This window comes from Nyctibius grandis, chromosome 24 (genome assembly GCF_013368605.1).
Source record: "Nyctibius grandis isolate bNycGra1 chromosome 24, bNycGra1.pri, whole genome shotgun sequence".
Classification (NCBI taxonomy): domain Eukaryota; kingdom Metazoa; phylum Chordata; class Aves; order Nyctibiiformes; family Nyctibiidae; genus Nyctibius; species Nyctibius grandis.
The window spans coordinates 6217111-6238391 of NC_090681.1; the positions used below are offsets into that span (position 1 = coordinate 6217111).

Consider the following 21281-nt stretch of genomic DNA (forward strand, 5'->3'; position numbering starts at 1 on the left):
TCTGCAGGTCCTGGGAAGATGTAAAGCTCATGCTGGCGGGGAGTAGAACCTATATTTGGGGAAAAGGAAGATGAAGTTTAAGGGTAGGACTGATTTTCTGTACATTTACCGAAGATGTGGGTGTCACACCTGACCAAGTAAGCCATTAATCCAATCAAAAAGAGATGACATCTTAGGACAATCAGTCTCACTGAACTGAGACCTTAATATGGGATGCATTGTCCTTGCTGGGTCCATCATTGGCACCTGCCTGTCTCAGTGATACTATAGGGAGTTGTGTCTAAGGACTTGAACCCTAACTTGTGGCCATCTAAGGTTAAGTGAAACCAATCCTGTCCAAAGAATAGACAGGTTTTAACCACTTTTGTGAAGTCTAGTTGGTGATGGAAAGGGGATTGGAACTAGATGAACTTTATGTCCCTTCCAACCCAAACCATTCTATGGTTCTATGATGTGTCCTAGGGTGTTATTGTATGTTTAGACTCAGTAAATTAAACTAAGTTGCCTTACACTCCACATCTCTCTTTTCTCACTGAATGTGGATCATCCACAGGGTTGTAGGAATGAATAAGGAGTGGGTAATCCTTGGAGGACTTCATGTTGAACACAACCAACCTCTTCTGCTGGCTCTTCACTGTTGCTCTTCAAGATGAACTTGGGCCATTGTGCAGATAAAATTTCAGTCCCCTGTGCTTCCCTGTTTTTCCAGGTTTACACTTCAGCCCCATCCACGCACCCTCCCCCTGCATGGGGCAGGATCAAAGCAGCAGGGCTTTGAGCAATTTCCCATAATTAAACCAACGCAATTCTGTCATAGGAAGGCACTGCACCCTAAGGCAGATAATAGCTTTGTAAAGAAGGAAGATAGTTCTCTCCTTGTAAATTACATGTATCAATTTGTTTCACTTAAAAAGCACCATCCTTATTTTCCTTAGGAGTATCCCACCCATTTTCTATTCCATCTCTTGGTGATGCTCTCTTATTTCAGTGGAATCAGAGTATTTCCTCCCCGAGTCTCTCATTAATAGCTGTATTTGCTGACAAGGGTGGTAGGTTTAATAGAGCCTCCTATTGAAATTCATTGTAAGGAGAGGTTCCCTTTATAGGCAGCCAATTTCGACATCCCGCCTGTATGAAATATGTGGATGCTATAGAAAGTGGATTTGCACCATTGTTTGGTAGCAAAAGGCAGGAAATTAAAGAGGCAACATTTCAGTAAAAGAGTTGTGTGTGCTTGCTCTTTACCTGCTATTGTTGTAAATGACACCAAAGATTACTGCAAGCTTAAGAGTGGATTTTATGCAGAAAAGATTTGCGTTTTATTTATCAGTGCTACATTAGGCAGTGCTTTGTATTTAGTCAGCTTTACTGTGTAGTGTGTTTGAAAGGGAAATATAATTATAAAAATTGTAAAACCATAAATGTTTGCAGGAGATTAGAAGGAATTCAAGTTTGAAACCATTTTAATACATTTTCCAAAACTGTGTTTAAAGTTACTGTCTTTGGTTACTGCTGCAGAGCCAGGTTATGTGTGCATTAAACTGAGCATGAGTCCCTGAGGTTTGACTTAGTACAATTTATGTTTAGATTACCATTAAAAGTAATGTCTCGTGAATGGTAGTCATTCAATCAGTTACTCTGAATTTCTTTTGTGCAAAAGATCTACTGTTATCCTCTATAGAAGTAGCAGCATTTAATTACTTAAATACAAATGCTAAAGTAATTTTTTCTGTTTGTTTTCTTTTGGATGTAATTACAGAAATGTGGGAAATACTTTTCCAAGGCTTTTGAACTCAAAAGTGGAACAGAAGGAAGACACAGGGGGACATACACCATTCAGTGTTATTTTCCTTGCACAGGAAAAAAAAGATCATTATAAGATGAGCACTGAAGTCTCAAGTTTTCAAAGGTTTGCATAACAAACAAGAGACGCATTGTGGGTTGCATCTTGACTTTGAAGGCTTGCCACTGTCAACTGAAATAAAATGGCAAGGTTTAAAGCCTTAACCAAGTTCACAAGGAAAATATTTGGACTAAAAGTTTTGGAAAGTTTTCTCTCTTTGAAGTAGTTTGTCATGTGTTACCAATGTGAACTTTATTGACCTTGAAACATTTTTTTTTTTTGAATCAAATAGCAACTAGTGACACTTTAGTAAAATCTTAAATCAACAACCATCTCCTGGCGGCTCCAGCTTCGTAGCAAATGCAGGCAAAAAAGGGAATCTACAGAAGAGACCTTTATTATTCGTAAATGAAGCCTGCCAAAACCTTCCCGAAATAGCATTCAAAGACCCTTTTAAGGTCATGGATCCTGAACAAAGCCAGAAGAGCACAAAAAAGGCTGAGGAAAGTCCAAGAAAGAGGCTTCCCAAAGGAGAGGCTTTCCAAGCCAGTATTTCATCCTCAGCTACGTACCAGGTCAGCTCTGCTTCTTCGCAAGGAACCCCTCTCCAAGATATCATATCGCAGCAGCACTTTTCTGGTTCTCTGCCGATTCCAAGAGAGGAGTCTCAGGAGAAGACTGGACATCAGAAGCAACCCAAGCCTTCCTCTTTTGAACATCCGCCCCACGTTTCACAGCTTCAGCAGCACGCACTGTCACCAGCATTTATGTCTCCTGGGAAACCAGAGCATGTCCTTGAAGGTCCCACATGGCAGCTAGTTGATCCAGTAAGACCAGGTCCCTCTGGCTCCTTTTCATCACCCGGGCTTCACTCTCACCATGGCCAACTCTTATCTTCCCATTCACCGATCATTCCTGGAGAGGACATGCCACCCGTTCAAAAGGTCTATATCCCTCGCCCTTCGCAGGTTTCCTTAAAACAAGCTGAGGAAGTGCACAAGAAGGAAAAGAAACCTCAGAAGCCAGGCAAATATATTTGCCAGTACTGCAGCAGGCCTTGTGCGAAGCCAAGTGTGCTCCAAAAACATATCAGGTCACACACGGGTGAGAGGCCATATCCTTGCATTCCATGTGGCTTTTCTTTTAAGACTAAGAGCAATTTGTATAAACATAGGAAATCTCATGCTCATCGAATAAAAGCTGGGCTGGCCTCAGGGATCGGAGCGGAGATGTATCCATCGAGCTTGGAAATGGAAAGGATTGGCGGGGAGGACTTCGAAGAGCCGACAGAAGGAGAAAGCACAGATTCAGAGGAGGAAACGGGTGCGATGTCGGGCCATTCGGTAGAGCTCTCACCCAGGCAGAAGCACACCCTGTTGTCCAGTAGTTTGCTGAGTGGAGGGAGCCAAGGCTCCAGCCACGACCGGTGTTCATTGTCTCATTCCAGTATGTCTCAGTCTCTTGAGGACAGCACCCAGTTTGCAGAGCCATCGTCAGACCATGCTCTGAGCCATAAATCTGAAGATACCCATACCATAAAGCAGAAGCTTGCACTCCGCTTAAGCGAAAGGAAGAAGGTCATAGATGAACAAGCTTTCCTGAGCCCCGGGAGCAAAGGGAGTACCGAGTCAGGCTACTTCTCAAGATCAGAAAGTGCAGAGCAGCAGATCAGCCCACCAAATACTAATGCAAAATCTTATGCAGAAATTATTTTTGGGAAGTGTGGTAGAATTGGACAAAGGACTGCAGCGTTAGCTGCAAACACGACCCAGGGGTTTCCGCACCTGTCTACCGAAGAGAAACCTAGTATGGTACCATTATCTGTGCCTAGAACACAGGTTATTGAACACATCACTAAGCTAATTACAATTAATGAAGCTGTTGTAGATACCAGTGAAATAGATAGTGTTAAGCCTAGAAGAAGTTCTTTATCTAGACGTAGCAGCATTGAATCTCCAAAGTCTGGTGTATATAGGGAACCGTTTCAGTTTGATATCAAGTCTGGTTCCAGTAGCCAGTTGGATGCATCGAAAGTGTTGACATCCCACGGTGAAAAAATTAAGCCCGAACAATCATTGTTGTCACTTCAGCAATCCCACAGTGCCACAGAGACAGTGCCTCTCCTAAGAAGCCACTCAATGCCTTCTGCTGCATGCACTATAAGCTCCCCACATACCTTTAGAGGTAGCTATTCGTTTGATGATCACATCATGGAGCCTGAAGTCTTAAGCCGTAGTCAAGCGTTTTCTTCCCATCCTCGAATGCTAAAACGACAACCAGCTATTGAGCTACCTTTGGGAGTAGAATATGCCTCGGAGGAGATTAGCTCTGCAAACAAAGAAACTGTTTCCAAACCTCCCGAGGAGCCTGAAACCAAGGAAAGCGATCTTACCAAAAAGTCACGGAAGGGTTCGAAAGTTAAAGGGTTCATGTATGAGTGTAATATATGTGGTGCTCGGTATAAGAAAAGGGACAATTATGAAGCCCATAAGAAATACTACTGTTCAGAACTGCAGCTCTCTAAGCCTCGTTCTTCCACTTCCCATACCTCTTCAGAGACTGAGAAAAGTGTTGCAGATCCTGACACGTGGCCCCAGATGATGCATTACAAGCTAGGGAGCAGTTTGGAGCTCACCCCACTCCGAAAAAGACGAAAGGAAAAGAGTCTCGGTGACGATGAGGAGCCGCCAGCTTTCGAGTTGTCAGACACTCCCTCCTCCAGTACGGGGCCAGGGACTCAGTTTGCAAACCTGGCATCGTCTGATGTCGCTTTAAACCTGACCCGTGAATCCATTAAGTCACCAGCAGATCCAGGTAAATCTGCACCTTCTGATGTCAGTGCCAGCTTTCATTCCAGGAATACCAAACCGGCTTCGAGTGTGGAGGGCAAAGAGAGAAGAACAACCTCAAAGGAGATCTCCGTCATCCAGCATACGAGCTCCTTTGAGAAGTCTGACTCTATCGAGCAGGCGAGCAGCTTGGAAGGAGAAGACAAACCGTTGTCACAGTACTCATCTCAGCCGACACCCCAGCATAGCCGACCGCCTCACTCCCTGCAGCCCAAGCTGGTACGCCAGCCCAACATCCAGGTCCCAGAGATTCTGGTCACGGAAGAGCCTGACAGACCAGAAATGGAGCCAGAGCCTCCTCCAAAAGAGCCAGAGAAAACGGAGGAATTTCAGTGGCCGCAGAGGAGCCAGACCCTCTCTCAGCTCCCTGCAGAGAAACTCCCACCAAAAAAGAAGAGGCTGCGGCTGGCAGAAATGGCTCAGTCCTCTGGAGAGTCCAGTTTTGAATCAGTCTCTCTCACTCGAAGCCCAAGTCAGGAAAGCAGCATATCCCACGGCTCCAGCCACTCTGTCTCATTTGATCGTGAAGATCACAGCAAGTCAGAGTCAACTAGCCAGCCCTCTGAATCCCACCCAAAGCCTTCTGGCATTGGCTCACATATGTTGATGGTACCAAGCCACCATCATCATTCCAGGGAAATGCGGAGATCTGCTTCTGAGCAGACACCGAATGTGTCCCATCCTTCCCAGATGTCAGAGACCCGCAGTAAATCATTTGACTATGGGAGCTTGTCGTCCACTCCTGCCTCCTCAGCCCCTGGCCCCTCGGCCTCCTCGGCTCCACAGGAGAGAAGGAAATGCTTTCTAGTTAGGCAAGCATCCCTCACTAGACACCCAGAGCATGAGCCAGACTCAGCCCCAGCAGGCCGGCCAGAGGCAGAAGATCCAGTTCCTTCTTCAAGTAAATCTCCTTCGACAAGTTTGCCCCACCAGCCGACATCTTCATCCCCTTTGCCCTCTCATGGCACTTACCCAAGTGAAAAGAGTCAGCCAAAAGATAGCCCTCAGCCAGAATATCCCCAGCCATACACAGAAGCTCTGCAAGTGTTTCATCATCCCTTACCACAGCTAACGCTGCATGAAAAGCAGTTCATGTCCCCACAAGTTTCTATCTTTCCCTACCAGCATCTCCTGCCGCAGCCAGGGCAGTCTGCAGAGCTCTTCGCTGCACACACGATGTCTGACATCCTCTCTGCTCAGTTCACCATGCCTCAGATTCCTCCTTCCATATTTCAGACCCCACCACTGCCTCTCCCGCAAACGCTCATCCACCCAGGCCCGCTTCATATCGCGCCTCCCTTAATGTCTCACCATGCTGAGGTGCCGTTCAGGCAGCATCCTTCATTCCTGCCGGTGCATTACCCTAGCTCCTCACCAATCCCTTCAGCCTTTTTTCTGCCTCTTCAGTCTCAGTTTGCTCTCCAGTTGCCAGATGAAGCTGGTGGACATTTACCGCAGATCAAATCCAGTTTATTCCCAGCAGCAGGAACCTCCAGTCTTTCCCCGTGCACAGAATATGGCTCAAACAGTAGGTTGCATCCTTTGACCTGCACAACGAGTCCTTCGGTGTCCATATCCACATCTCAGCTCGTTGTTCCTACGCGGTCAGACCCAATGGTGTCGCTTGTTGTCCCCGTTCGCATACAGACAAATATGCCGTCCTATGGGAGCGCGATGTACACAACGCTTTCCCAGATTCTGGTCACTCAATCCCAGTGCAGTTCCTCTTCTATTGTTCTCCCAAAATTCGATGATCGCCAGCCCAAGGGTACTCTGGTCTGTAGTGCCGATGTTCACGGACTAGGCTTCGATCTGGCACAGGTGATCACAGAGGATCAAAGAAGCATTTTCCAGAGCCCGTATCTGAGAGTCCCCTTACCCTTACCAGAACGAAAAAGCTATATGCCACTCACCTCCCCATCAGACAGCATCCTCGGACTGGAAGGAGGCCCATCAACAGTCGGTGGAAGTAAAAGGATGCTCTCTCCAGCTGGTAGTTTGGAGCTGACAATGGAAACGCAACAGCAGAAGAGAGTGAAAGAGGAAGAAGTGTCGGAAGCAGAAGAGAAGTTGGAAGTGGTGAAGCCACCCAGTGCAATAGAGGAAGGGAAAAAGCAGGATAAATCTCACTTTCTTGAAGAAAGTCAAGGCAGGGTCGAGGTTGAAACACCACCTAGTTTGTCCTTAGAGCAGTCAGAGCCAAAGGAAATCCCAAGTAGTTTGCAGCAAGCTGTGTCCCATTCAGGTTCTCCAACTTTTGAGGCACTGGAAGAGTATAAGCAGCCAGGTGGCAAGCAGTTCCTCAGCAAGGCACCTTTGCAACCTGTGAAGAAAGAAGACTCCAAAGAACCGGTGGAGCAGTCTCCACCAAACCCTCCAAGCCCTGCAGCTCCATCTGAGGTTACTCATAGTGCAATGAAGTCTCGAGAAGGTACAGATACGAAGAAGGTACTTCAGTTCCCCAGTCTCCACACAACCACTAATGTCAGTTGGTGCTATTTAAACTACATAAAGCCAAATCATATCCAGCAAGTTGATCGACGGTCTTCAGTGTATGCCAGCTGGTGTATTAGCTTGTATAATCCTAACCTTCCGGGTATATCCACTAAAGCAGCCCTGTCCCTCCTGAGGTCCAAGCAGAAGGTGAGCAAGGAAACCTACACCATGGCTACTGCTCCACGTCCAGAGGCAGGCAGGCTTGTCCCGTCCAGCTCCAGGAAGCCAAAAATGACAGAGGTAATGCAGTCCTATATATTTCTTCTTATCCGTTTGGATAGATGGGAAGAGGGGGATGAGGGACGGGGAATTGCTGTACTTAGTTTAATAGGAGTTTATTCATCCCTCTCTCCATTTGGTAAGCATTTGTTCTCAGTGAAACTTTTAGAATGAAGAAGCTAAAACCCACTGTAGTAAAAAAAAAAAAAAGGCAGGCAAGCCTGCTCCAAGGCAATGTGCCATATTTCTGCTCTCCAGTTTCTACTTGCCTTGTAATCAAAAGAGCATGTAGGAATCACCACCACACCATGAACTGCCACTGCTCAAGCACAAAGGATTAGACTTGATTTGCATTTGTCTTGATATTTCAAATAGCTTTACAACTTTTTTTTTTAAATAAATGCTGTTATAATTCCCTACATTTTGCATGTTATAAATGAAAAAGGATTACCTTGGGGAAATGGGATTCTGTCTGGTTGTGCATCTACTGATCTCACATTAATGAACATGGAGAGGCATGCTTAAAGGTATTTAAAAATATTAAAGGGAGATTTGCAAGTGTATTTAGACCCCCCAAAGAAGTGTAAAGGCATGCAGTGACATTTATGAAAGTGCCTCAGTAGGTTAGACACGGAGTCTTGTTAAAACACCTGTGTTGTTTGGTCCATTTAGTTAATGTCCTTAACTGTCTACGTGCTTTTCCAGGTATCTAAGGATATTTTATACGTAGTCTTTAGAGTTAAGGGGAGCAAGGCAAACAGCTTCACAGGGGCAGAGCTCACCAAAGGTGTTGGCCATATGGGCACAGAAGTCTTTAAGACACTTCTAGTAGCTGCCTAGTGTTATATATCTCATTTTGAGGCCAGACTTTTCCCCCTCTTGGTTGATGCTGAACCATACAGATCCCTTTGATCCAGATTGTGTTCATGTAGATTAGCAAACAGAATTGCTCTAAAGATTTTGCAATTTGATATTCATCTCAAGTCAATTTATATTGATGGATTATTCATTTTATTTCTGTCTCATGAAATGAACTCTGAATATTAAATTTATCATAATCACTGCTGCAGCTGCTGCTTATAAATATGTCTTAAAATACACAGTAGAGTCACTTTGATTCAATAAATCTTTATTTCTCTTCAGCATTTCCATCATTCTTCTGCAGAAATCCAACAGACAGAATTTCTAGGGACATAGGGGGAGATAATTGCCCGTGCAGTGCAATAACCACACTAATGCTTGATATTTATGCACTCTTTTCCAAAAGATTTTATCTGAATGGTGGTGTACCATCCTTGATTTCATTCTCTAATAGAAGTGCCTGTGCTCCTCTGAGCTTTGCTCTTTGACGTGGTGCTAAAATGCACACCAAGTGTGTGTTTCAGAAATACAAGACCCTCATACCCTGAAGTTAAAGGTTAAGATCTAGAGAGGAATGTTTCAGCCCTTAGTCATCAAAATACATCTTTCACTGCATGCATTTTCTCAAAAGACTCAAAAACTTTTTAGACAAAACCCTATAAGCTGACTGGTGGTGAAAGTTAAGGTTTTCATGGTACAATTTGCAAAAGTAAGAGTTTGTCCTGCCAAATTCACCTAGAAAATGGTGTAGCTTAAATCTCATATTAATACCTGCTGCTTAAAGGTGTGCGGTTTGCAGAAATTATGTTAATTTCAATGGAGATAAATTGACATCACGCCAAGTAGAGAAATAATTTTTGATTAGATGATCAGTGGGAGCGAAATCCTCAGTTTAGTTTTTACAATACATGTGACTGGCACAGATTAGGAAGTCGCGTTGCTGGTTACTTGGGAAGATGCGATTAATAGGAGCTACGTAGCAATAGCATCAATCAGAGTTTGAAAGTTCAACCTTCAGTTAACTCTGCTCTAGCTGTTTCCCTTAAATATTTTCTTCTTTATGTAACCATAAGTTGTCAGTCAACACAACAGAAAATGTAAACCAGCTCTAATATTTTGTACAATTATGCATGCAGCAAGCTACCAGCAAGCAGTAGTACTGTATATACTGTCTACGTACTTGGCTTGTTTTTTAAATTACCAGTGGGATTTACTGAGCAGATCAGTTCTGAAGTGACTGTAGGCTGCAGCGTGCATGTAGGGATGGCTAATCACATTGTATCGGGCTTGCACACTTTGTAAATTAAACGAGATTGTAAAAGGGGATAGTAGTGACTGTATGATTTTGGCACTCTCTGGTGCCTTTCATCTGTCTGTGTTTTGTGCTTTCAAAAGTTGCAATAAATAAACCTCATGCTACATCTAGAAGGTCAATTGTTTTGTATTCCTCAGTAAATAAGGAGCTGAACTGGGAAGACTATCACTAGCATTGTTACAAGCGTGTAGCTCATATCAGGAGGTGAGGTCATAACAGCCAAGGTTTGATTTTTGAAGGCGCTTTTGAAGTGTCTCCTGCCACTGATTTTCTCCAAGCACAGATGTCTTCATGCCCAAAGACACCAGCTCAAGATCATTTCTGCTGTTAAATTGTTAAAATGGCTCCTGGCATAGTTCTATCCTGGGCTGATAGCCCTCTCCCAAGCAATTCCTGGGCACATTTAGGGAGATAGGACAGGACAGGGACCGTTCTTAGGAGGCATCTAGGAAGGGTGTATGGATCTGATGGTGTGGATGTGAGCTAATCTCTATGAGCTGGCCCCGAGGGCTGAGAGCAGTCACAGGTGCATTTAATGCTCTAAGTTGAGCTCCTGAAATTACTGGGCAAATTTAAAATGCTTGACCTCGGTTTTGCAAAGCTATTTTTTAGTGAGTCCATCCCTCCTGCTGCAAATCTGGTGGTCGTACCAGCAGCATGCTGTTGTGGAGGCTGCATTACGTCCCACTGAATTTTGCACGTGTCAGTTTGAGCTAGTCACTGTTGGCTTCCCGTATAACCACGAGAGACAAAGAGGCACTTCTTGTGTGATTCATACCCCCTTAAGATGTCTAAGGTAGGGCAGATGAATCACCTTGAGAACTGCCATTCTTTCCAGCAACTGTAAAGAGTCAAGGGTGACCACATCTGCTTTAGACTTCTGCCAGTTCATTGGCTACGTTCAGACCAAAAATCCTTCTAATAACCCTGGTCTCTCAAATGCCTTTAGTCTTTTCCTATAAATTACATTTAAAGTGAGGATATGGGTAACTCAGTTGAACTTCAAAGATATTGTTGCATTTGTGTAAAAAGTAACCTGGGTGAAAGGCAATCTGCTTTCCTCTTTTACAGCTTTGGAGACCACTGTTATTTGTGCTGTTAGGTGGTAGGGGAGCAAGATCCCAAGATTTCATTCCAGATGTGGGGAGCTCCCCTTGCATCGTACAGAGCTAGAGAGACAGCTCTAATGTTTAGGTCCATGTACTACAACAAATATCATTAAACATGCTAGATGAGATGTCAGTGCATGACTTAAACCCGGGTCTAAACAAGGGGTGGCATGTTTAACAGTGAAAAAGCAAATTTCACCATGGGAACATCTGGGGAGGTTGAGGATTATTTTCTCCCGTTGGTTTTGTGGCTTTCTCTGTACTGCGCCCTTGGCAACAGTGAAAGGAAATCACCCGAGACCTTTGACTGTCAAGTGATTTATATCAAGTTTAGATGGCTAAAGTCCAAATTTGTGTGAATGTGTGTGTATGTGGGGGAAACCCAAAGGCTGAGGTTAAATATATGAATTCTGCAGATGCCTCCTCTCTAGAACTTTGTAGATGTGTATATTAGAGAGAGGAATTTCCAAGGACAGAGCAGTGGATTTGGGAACAGAGACCCATGGCTCCACCACACTCTCAGATTGACCCCAGCCAAGACACTTCTCTCTGTGCCTCAGTTTGCCAGTTGGCAAGAGCTGGATAATACCGAGCCACCATATGCAGGGGGTGATTTAAAAACTTGTAAGCAGTCGCTGTAAATATATCATAACCAGCAGGACTCAAAATCCAGAAGCAGAGGCCCTAATTGTTAAGAGGATGTCCTAATTACTGCACTTAGCTGTCAAGAGCATCATGTGCAGTAGGATGCTGGCTCTTTCTGAGGGAGCCTGCAGTGTTTGGTCTGTGTCTTAGAGTGATTTTGTATGTAATCAATGATTGTTTTACTCTTTTGGGGAGATAGGTTCATTTGCCTTCGCTCCTTTCTAATGAAGGTCGAAAAGATATAACTAGAGCTGAGAAGGAAGAGGATAAAAGAGGAAAATCAGAAGAAGAGGCTCTTGTAACCAAAAGAGGGGAGCCAGTCAGGATCAAGATCTTTGAAGGAGGGTAAGTGTCTCATTTTATTTCTCTCTTTGTGTCACGTTGTGTAGGAGTTACTGATAACGATGATGGCAAGTCAGTGAAGGTACCACGTGGAGGTGAGCAGGACAAAGCCAGATATAGTTGGATTTCAGCTTACTTTCCACAGCCACTGTAAAAACCTGACCCTCCAGATCAGTAGATACTCCGGACTGCATTAATTTTCTTTTTCTGAGTTGCCTTCAAGTTAGCAAGCACCTTGATCTCTTTTCTGAGTAGGTGGTTGAGCCAAGATGGCTGAAGAGCACAAATATGTCCTGTAGCTGTCTCTGATGTGACAGGGGTGTACTCCATATCTTCTAAATCTTTCCAGAGCCTTATCCTGAAAATGATGTTTCTGATGGTGGTTACCATTATGATGAGGAACTGGGGAGATTGTTTCTGATACCTGGGTTTTGGGTGGGGGAGAAAAGAAGGGTTATATTTATGTGATTTTAATCCCACCCAACCAAAGTAGCTCAAACCAGAATGGATGCAAGATTTAAATTTGATGTGTATCTTAATTCTCGGCTCCAGGTAATTCAGAGTACTCTTCAGTAATTCAGCACTGGTCTAATATTACTGTTTATCTTATAAAAAATAAAAAATTAGTTAATAAGTAGCATGTCTGTGGGATACAATTAAAGTTCGTACTTTAAGATCATCCTTCCCGTCTGTTGCAGAGGGGGCCAAAGAGATGTCAGAAATCCCTAGCAGGATTCATCAGTTCTGCTGTTGCCATTGGGTGGTCTTGTTTTTTGTGTGCTAGGAAAAGGCTTTAATTAGTCAGTGGTTGTGGTTTTCTGCTGTTACCAGTTGAAGTTTGCTTTTATTTTAAAATATTCCATTAGCAGACAATCAAACTAGCTAACCAAAAGAGTAAAATAGTGCTTTGGGAAAGGAAACCTGCTTGTTTGTTCGGGACAACTCACCTCTCACCCAACCGTAGGCACTGTGCACTCCGCTCAGGTTTAGATACGTGTTGGCAGTGAGTGGTGAATGCAAAGAGCTAAACCAGTAAAGGAAGAGCCTTTCCCCACCATGTTCTCATCAGGGGCAACCTGTAATGGTTATGAACTGAAGTGATTTAGGGAGGGAGCTAGGGAATGGCAAGAAAGCAACAGACTGAGAAATACGATGGGTTGGGTATGTTGCCATCACCCTGCTGTAGCAGATGGGGCCCACGGGACTATCTGAGCACTGGGTTTTATTGCCTTAAAGCCCATGAGAAGTCTCCGTTCCCCTTGGCTGGGTTCTCCCGGAGCTGCAGCCGTTTCAGAGGTACTCTTGGACTCCTTCCTAGACGTGATTAAAGAGGCTAACGTGAATGAAAGTCGCCCCGCGCCTCGCAGAGCAGCTCTGCGGAGTTTTTTTGGGGGGAGACATGGGGGTGCTCGGTGCCGGCTGCTCCCCACCTGCCTCAACCGAAATGAGCCGCGTCTCCACATCCCTGCGCTCACGCGGGGAGGCTGTCTGCGTCCCCGAGCCCAGCGTAACGGATGTGGAGTCACATTTTCTAAATGATAGACACAGAATAAAGCAACTTTTCCAACATGTTCTGTATAAGCCAGCATCAGGGAATGTATTAGTCATCCTGAACGTATGCTATGTTTTATTTTAAAGTTCCTGTAGCACTGACTTAAGGCAGCCGTCCTTCTGGATGTGAGACAGAATATAGTAGCTGTTTAATGCCAAGCACAGGCACTAACGTAACATACCAGGTTGCAGAAATAAGTTTTATATCTAAATTGCATGGCATACACACTGCTAAGAGGTCAGGCAGGACAGGCTGTTCTCCTGAGGTACTCACTGCATACCTGGTGGTCCGTGCCTAGTTCCTGCAAGGTTTCTGATGCCGAATTGTTCAGCTTCAGCAGCCTGTGCCTGCAAGGATATTTTCTTGCAGTGAAGGAACAAGCCTGCCAATGAATCTACAGGGTGCCTAGTGCTTTGTGCAAGATACTAAACGGATCAGACCCCTTTCCTGGCCATCTCTTGAAAATGTTTTGCAAAAAGTGTACCCATTCTCAAGACCTTATTTCACTGTCTTTTTTTTCCCCCATAAAAATTTTCTCCTTGTCTCATTCTTGCCCTTATTTATTGGTTTCACATGGTCTGCTGCTGGCTAGACCCATCCTTCCAGTGGGATGCAGTTGGTTTCAAATCTTTTTGAGCCGTCCCATGCTTTGTTGCCTCAACCAAGGAGGGAGATTATAAAGAAATTCAAGTGTTGCCACAAAAGGTGAACTTGCTGCAGCTCTTTTAGCAGTTTCTTCCCCTCATTTTTTATTTCTTGAAAGCTCTTACCTTTCTCACTGCCATTTTCAACTCTTGCTTTTCCCTCTGTACAGTCTTCTGGCTTCCCCAATCCCACAGCTGCCTTTCCCTCATTGCTACATTGCTTATAGCACTGCCAGGACCAGCTCTGCTACTTTCCCTGCTGCTGTCCAGCCTGCTGGCTAGAATTGTATTTCTTGGCTTTCGGAGAAGACCAGAAAAGCCAGATTTCATGCTTTCATCATAGCCACTGAACCGATGAACCAGCCAGAGGCTCTCAGAGCTGTGCGGGACAGCTTGGCTTCCCTCGCAAATTCTCTCTCATTTGAAGGTGTCTCCTCCCTAGCTATGAAAGTGGATGGTTACTTTGCTTGTGTTTACCCACTGGGAAGTGTTTTGGAAACAGCAGCTTGCAGATACCTTGAGCCTTGAGGTACCTTCGTACCTGGGTTTAGGATCAAGGCTCAGTAATGCCATGCATGGGGTGTGCTCGGGCTCAGTTTCTTCCCTCATCGCGCTTTCCACGAAGGATGTCAGTTGGCCCCTGTCATGCCATCTCAGGATGAGGGAGAATGTCCACTGGGTCTGTCAAGAGGACCTGGGGGGTGGAGGTCTTCAGCTCCCATTGAGTTACCCAGCCATTTCAGCATCTACCTTCCTTGGCCTCCTGTGAAGAAGAGGACCTGTAGTTCCTTTGTGTTGTGTCTCTGGTTTCTTGGGGACCACAGGAGGGACGTGTGTGGTTCTGCCTTAGCTTTTCCGCCGTTAACTGTAGACGGGCTGCACAGATTTTTCTTTTGGGCTCCTGTTTAAAGCACAAGTTCCTCTTAGAGAGCAAGTCTTAAGATGACTCCATATGTAATTACAGCAGTGACTTTTACTTTCAGTTCTGAAATTTTGTAAGACTGGATACACTTCCATTGCAACCAGTGCTCACCCCCCGCCCCACGAGTACACACCATGCACTCAACTGCAAAGGAGGTGGGAGTTGTTTAACATCCCACGCACAGACTGGACACTACAACTACACAGTCTCGTTAGGTTGTGTCTGGGAGAACCATGCCATTAAGCAGCCGGGTCAAAGTTTGTACTCCTGAAGGAGCTGATAAAAATATCCATTGGACTTGTCCTGAGGGATATTGTGGTGGTTTTGAGCAGTGAAAATGATCTTTGAAGGTCAAGCTGGCCAGCACTGCTTCAGGAGAAATGCTATGATTCCTCCGTGGCTCTGTGTCACCTTCATCAATCCACTATGCCACTTTGGAGGCACCAGGCCCATTTTGAAATCTTACATCATGAAACTGTAGATTGGTTATCGACCTGATTTGAGAGTGAGGTCTGTGATGGTATCATGGTCTTGTCAGGGAAATGTTGCCTGTTTACTGTGCATTAGCATTACCATGATGAAATCTGATAGTAGTGGGGTAGTTACAGTCAATATATGTTCTTCTATTTCATAGCCAGACTCCCTGTGCTTTCATGGGGCCCATCAGTTGGCTTATTGCACTAGTTGATGGCAACTAGCAGGGAAAGCAATACCAAGTTATAGAAGGTTAAAAACCACTAATCTTAACTAACATCCCCAAAGCAGAGTCATGTAAAATGAATACTACGTCAAAAGGAAGGCTCTCTTTGGGAAACTGTTCCATTTTTTTCCCTCTTTATGGAACAAAACTTATGGCCACAACCTTGTGGTTGCAGACCCAAGTATCCTTGCATTCACACCTCAAAAAAATACCTCCCCTTCACACCATCTCATGTGTGCAAATCCACACGAGTGAGGAGAACCCATGGCGATGTAATGTAATGTATCTTTTAACATGAAGAGAGATACTCGTAGTGCTGCTGTGACCCAGGCTGCTCTAGAGTTCAGTTTGGTCTGACTCAAATGTGAATCCAGGTCCTTCACTCATTATCCTCACCAATAAGTAACAGAGAATTGCATGTTCACCAGCCATGGGGTCTTCTGAACTGGGATCGTGAACCCACCTTAAATCACTGCTTCCTTGAGTGTGGGCAAAGTCCCTTCTGTCTAGTACAGTACAAATAACTGGAGGATGGTATGAGGTCTGACTGTTGCATTCCCTAGAGAGCCCTGGGGCTGGAGGGGTAGAGGCTGCTGTGTTGCACTGTCTTCTGTCTCCGTGCTGCGGGGCTGCTTACGGGATTTTAGGCAGGCAGGAAGAATCATGGAATCCTAAGAAGATGGAGCCATACATCTGCCTCTCTTAGCCTGTTTAGAGAGAGACTTTCCCCTGGATTAAAGGAAAACGGAGAAGCCTTGTGACTGTTTTATCAGACTCAAACATGACTGCTAATTAGTGGATGCATAAGGGAAAAAAAAAAACCACCTTTGGGGGACCCATTAGCTGTATGCAAACCTCCCTTCCCCCAGCTCTCTTCCCAGTTCTTGCTGTTGTGGACTCACTGGGATCTGTGGTTGTCTTCTCCAGGGTGATCTCACTCTGTTTCTATGACCGGCCACAGAAACTGCAGCTCCCACCACCCGCTGACACACACCTAATGGAAAATCCCTGGCACAGCAATGTGAGAGTTTTATTACCCTAGAGAAAGCCTCTCTGTTAAACAAGCAAAGTTTCTCAGCGTGTAACTCCAAACCCCTGCATCGGACCCTGTTTGTTCAGGGGATTTCCTTTGCTGCTTAGATGAGTTCTAAGAATTCACCATGTTTATTTTGAAAGGAGGCATTTATCCCAAAGACACTAACTTGAGCACGCACGTTAGCAGCAAAGGAGGAATCTGAGCAAGCTCATGTCTGTAGCACATCCAGCTGCCATGTGCACCAGCATGAGTTAATGGCTGATGCTCCATTTATCATAGAATCATAGAATTGTTTAGGTTGGAAAAGACCTCTAAGATCATCAAGTCCAACCCTAAGCTACGTCCTGATTAAGAAAAGAAAGGGTATCGCTTTTTTGGAAGGGAGGAATTCATCAGCTCTAAGAAACATCTCGGCGCATAAAAGCAGCTTACTTATTTGCTAAAAAATGTTATGCTTCCCTGCTTGAATCCTGGAGATGAACTCACTTCACAGCCCCAGGGCAGTGCCTCAGATGGGAATACATCTCTGCAAAGCAGGACTGGTGTTAAATAGTAATATTTTACTCCATACTTTCTTCCTAGGTATAAGAAAAGAATTCCTGTAATTTGCATTTTTAAGCAATAAGGGGTTTTCCTGAGAGTGGCCACTTTTCACAGAAGGGAGAAATTGACGTTAAAACTTTCCTGTTAGGGCTAATGGTGCCAGACTGACCACTCGGCGCTGATTTGAGCATCTTGCGGGGTTTGGTTGCTGGATTTTCCCTGCCTTGAGAAGTGCTGAACAAGCATCAATGTGCTCCGTTTAGGCAGCCCTGTGGCTGCACAGCCCTTCTGAAAATCTGGTCCTGCACATGTCAAGCAGCTCTCTGAAACATGATTTTAAAGTGTCAAGCATCAGCTTGTGCACAGGTGTTTGTCCTGCATCTGTAAAGGACCTTTAAAAAACAAAGTGTTCCTTATATGTGGAATTTTTTGTTTGCTTTTAAGATAGGACTTTACAACAAATGGAGAGAAGAGCTTTTGTGCCACTGGCTTTGAGACTAGCAGGGACAGCCCTATTGCCTAAGCAGATCTGAAAACAATTAACCAGCTTGTGTTGGGGATGCTGGGAAAAAGGAAGGGAAAAGCATACCCTTATTTTGTTAATGCTCATATGAAAAGAGACATGTTGTGTCAAATTCTGGCATTTGTCCAGGAATCCCCACCAAAGGAGCTGGTCTCTGTTTTCCTTGAAGAGGCTTTCTGGGGGTTTGTACCCACAGGGTTTGGGTAGAGCCCGAAAGGTCACGATGCTCACGCTCGCCAGGATCCGTCCTCGTGGGTACCGGGGGCTGCGCCCAGGCACCATGCTCCATACTGGGGGGAAGGACAAGCCTCATTTCTCATGCCCGTTAAAAGAACATAAGGTCTCTTTTGAGCACCATACGTTTATCCTCTCTTTTTTTATTATTTTTTCATACCACAAGAAAGCACATTTTCTGCTTAAAAAGCTAACAATCCAAAGGAGACAAGACACAGGGTGGCAATTTAAGGAAGGACGGGTTTATGAATTTTACCGATGCTGACAAGATGAAAGGAGAAATCGTTTGAAGAGACAGGTTTGCAGGCAGTGAGAAAGGCTGCTTGAAAGGTACATTCAGGAATAGCAGCAGAGAAAAATAGCAACTAGGGAAAAAATGTTTTCAAAATTAGAGGAATATGTGCTTTTTGCTTTGAATATCATTGCATTCTTACTTTAAAATATCTTTAAAAGCTAATAAGAAGAAAAGGTTCAATTTGACTTAAAGCAAATGCTTTTTCCCCCCATATGTCTGTATGAAAATTTGGATTTTTTTTTTCTTTTGAAATTTGGGTTTAATTAAAAAAAAAAAAATAAAATTCCCCTGATAATTCAGGGAGCAGCCAGACTGAAAAATCAGTTGTTTTCAGTGGTCTGTTCAGGAAATCTTTTCTTGCATCAGGAGAGACAAGGTAGATGGCAGGAAACAGCACATGGAAGAGGAGGAAAGTGAGAAGTCTGCAGGTAGAGTCAGTGCCGAGAGCAGCAAAGCAAAGGTTGTAACTTGCTTGACTCCGACTTTGGCCGTCTCAGCCTATCTGCTTGCTTTGAGCCGTTGCCGAAATGTGTTAGATAAGAGCCGGTGTGTCTGGGAGAGCTGACAGATTTCCTTTCGGAGGGAAAGTGTGGGACGGCTCTGTAACCGCGCCAGTTCCCGAACCTGCCACTCAGACGATGGTGCTGCGTGCCAAGAGCTCTTGTATAAGTAACCTTGTATAATATAGAAGTAACCTCGGGTTATTAACTTTTAAAACAGGTTATTAATTTCTGTCGGGAGCAGCTTCTGGTTGTACAACCACTACTGAAGGAAGCTTCGTGCAAGATCCCAAATGTTGTATCTTTGGAACAGAGCTCAGGGCTTGAAGCACTTTATATTTTCCTTGCTTTTATGACAGTAGATGCAACCTGTGAATTGATACCCCCAACCTGTGAGCTGATACCCCCAACCTGCGAGTTGATACCCCCCCTGAACATTTCTCAAGGGTCTGTGCAATGAGAATCAGCATCATTCACATTCAATCTGCTCTTTGCTACCTCCTTTGGTTTCCCTTTATGGATGTGGGTACAAAAAAACCCTATTAAATCCTGCACGTTTCAGCCAACTAAGCATGGACCCACTCTCAGTTATCATCCTAGCCCTGATACAACTGGATGAAAAAATATCTGCAAGTGCATGGACCCCTGTGCTGTTCATGCTTTGGGTGCGGTGATGACTGGCCATCCTTGCACCACCTCCACCTTGGCTCCAAAACGCAGGATGTCCCCGTGTGCCTACAGCTCGGAGCACTAGAGATGGCTTTGCTTTAATACCAGCTGTGTTTGTGCTGAGCAGTTCCTGAACATACTGTTCCCTGGCCTCCTGATCATATCCCGGAGACAGTGAACGGTGGTGGTTAGAGCAGATAAGTGTGACTTGGGAATGGTGGACTCGTGACTCACCATGACTCTTGGATAAGTCATTCTCCTCTCTATACTTCAATTTCCTTGTTTGTGAGAGGACACACACAAACTCACCTGCTGCTAAGCTTGACTATATTATGCCTTTAAAATGTCTTAATATTCTTCAGTGGGAATTGTTAATGTTTCCTGTCCTGAATATCTCCGCACTTCACTTGAAAAAATTGAGTTCATTCTGCAGCTTATTCCTGTTTTCCCAGGAAATTTGACAAACACAGAAGGTTTTAGTCTAGGTTGTTGTCTGGTTTTCTTTATTATTTTTCCTAAATTATTCTTGCCTGTACAGCCAACCTGCTTTCTTGACACGTCCTGCTGGCAGGTGCTCATAATGCAGCTTCATGCTAATTTCCCACAGCCAATTATTAAAAAAAATGTTATTTCCAGTTTCCTTTCTGACCTTGTGTGGGATGCTCAACTTTCTGCAGGGATTTCTTTCTTCCGAAGTAAAGATCCCCGTAAACATCCAGCCAGCCAGCCTGTAGGCTTCCCCAGTGTGACACGGTTGCGGTGGGGCAGAGGCTGCATGTGGTCCTTGGGTGGAAGATGGTGCTCTTCCTGAGCCCAGTGTTCCCAGTAAGGTTTTCCCAGCCTCTTGTTCCACTCACCATTATTTTTATCTTCTCTGTGTTACACAAAGACAAGAATTCCCATTTGCCTTCAGCTCAAATAATGAAAAATACAGACTTAATAAACAGTATCAAGCAAGAAAATGTCCTTGATGCCTTGCACAGGTGCCTGGAGTACCTGGCCACAGCAAACCTGCCTTGCTGGCATTGTGCTGTACCTTATTTAGGGAATGAAGAGTGCTCCGGCTGCCAGGCTTGTCAGTCTCCTATTGTAGCACTAAATGAATTAAAAAATCTACTAATACTTGCATTTGTTCTAGCAATTACTTTGCTTATAACACCTTATAGATCCTAGGATCAGTCCAAGTAGATAAAGAGAAGCAGCCCCTGTTCTGCAGTCTCTGAGACCAACAAGCAAGTGGGTTCCTGGGGTGGGACAGAGCACAATTTTCCTTCCTTCTACAGTGGAAAGGTGACTTCAGGTCACTGCAAGCAAAGAGGCAGAAAGGGAGCACTCCCTCACTTGGGGTATCTATTCCATGCCCTGCCAGAGACTTGCGACCTTGTCTCAGTCATCCCTTTGCAAAAGTGGGGGCAAAATCGAGGATGACAGTAATGGATGTTTCACTGTTAGACCTCGTGTCTCTCCTTGGGGCTAGACCATTCCACAAGTTTACAGTGTTGCGTCTTTCCTGGGCCTCTGTGCATGTTTGTCTCATTTTTGGGACTGGGGTTCACTCATGAAACCCTGTGTACACTACTCTGGAGTCATTCTTTATAGGGAGGGCACAAAGTGTATTGGGTCTGAGAGGAGGAAGAGATAAACACAGGGAAGATGACCCTGTCATCCCAGGTGGAGAGAGTCTGAGGATGTAAACTATGAGCTCGCTGGCATACATTTTATACAGAGGAGTTACAAAGCAAAATAGAGAAATGGCATTTAGTACAAAAAGTGCAAGTGGGTGTTATAGGTCCAGGGCTGTTGGCAGAGCAGAGCTGTGGATGAGAGATGGGAGAAATCGTGGTATCCAAGAGCAGATGACAGGATACACAAGAGCATTTCACAGTGCCTTGATCACAAAAATAAGGGGAAGCCAGTGGAAAGGAAGAGTGTGATTTGATCAGACAATTTTGACAGCTGAACAGGGAGGAAACGGCCTCAAGTT

General features: G+C 44.7%; 1 protein-coding gene across 5 annotated transcripts in view; it reads left to right on the forward strand.

The window, feature by feature from the left end:
• Positions 1–21281, forward strand: part of HIVEP3 (HIVEP zinc finger 3) — a 277890-nt gene that overhangs the window by 205311 nt on the left and 51298 nt on the right. For all 5 annotated transcript variants that reach the window (XM_068417609.1, XM_068417606.1, XM_068417611.1 and 2 more), the window contains 2 exons: positions 1760–7428; positions 11537–11682. In XM_068417609.1, coding sequence (XP_068273710.1) covers positions 2305–7428; positions 11537–11682 — 5270 coding nt within the window. In that variant the 5' untranslated portion in view covers positions 1760–2304. The remainder of the gene's footprint in view (positions 1–1759; positions 7429–11536; positions 11683–21281) is intronic.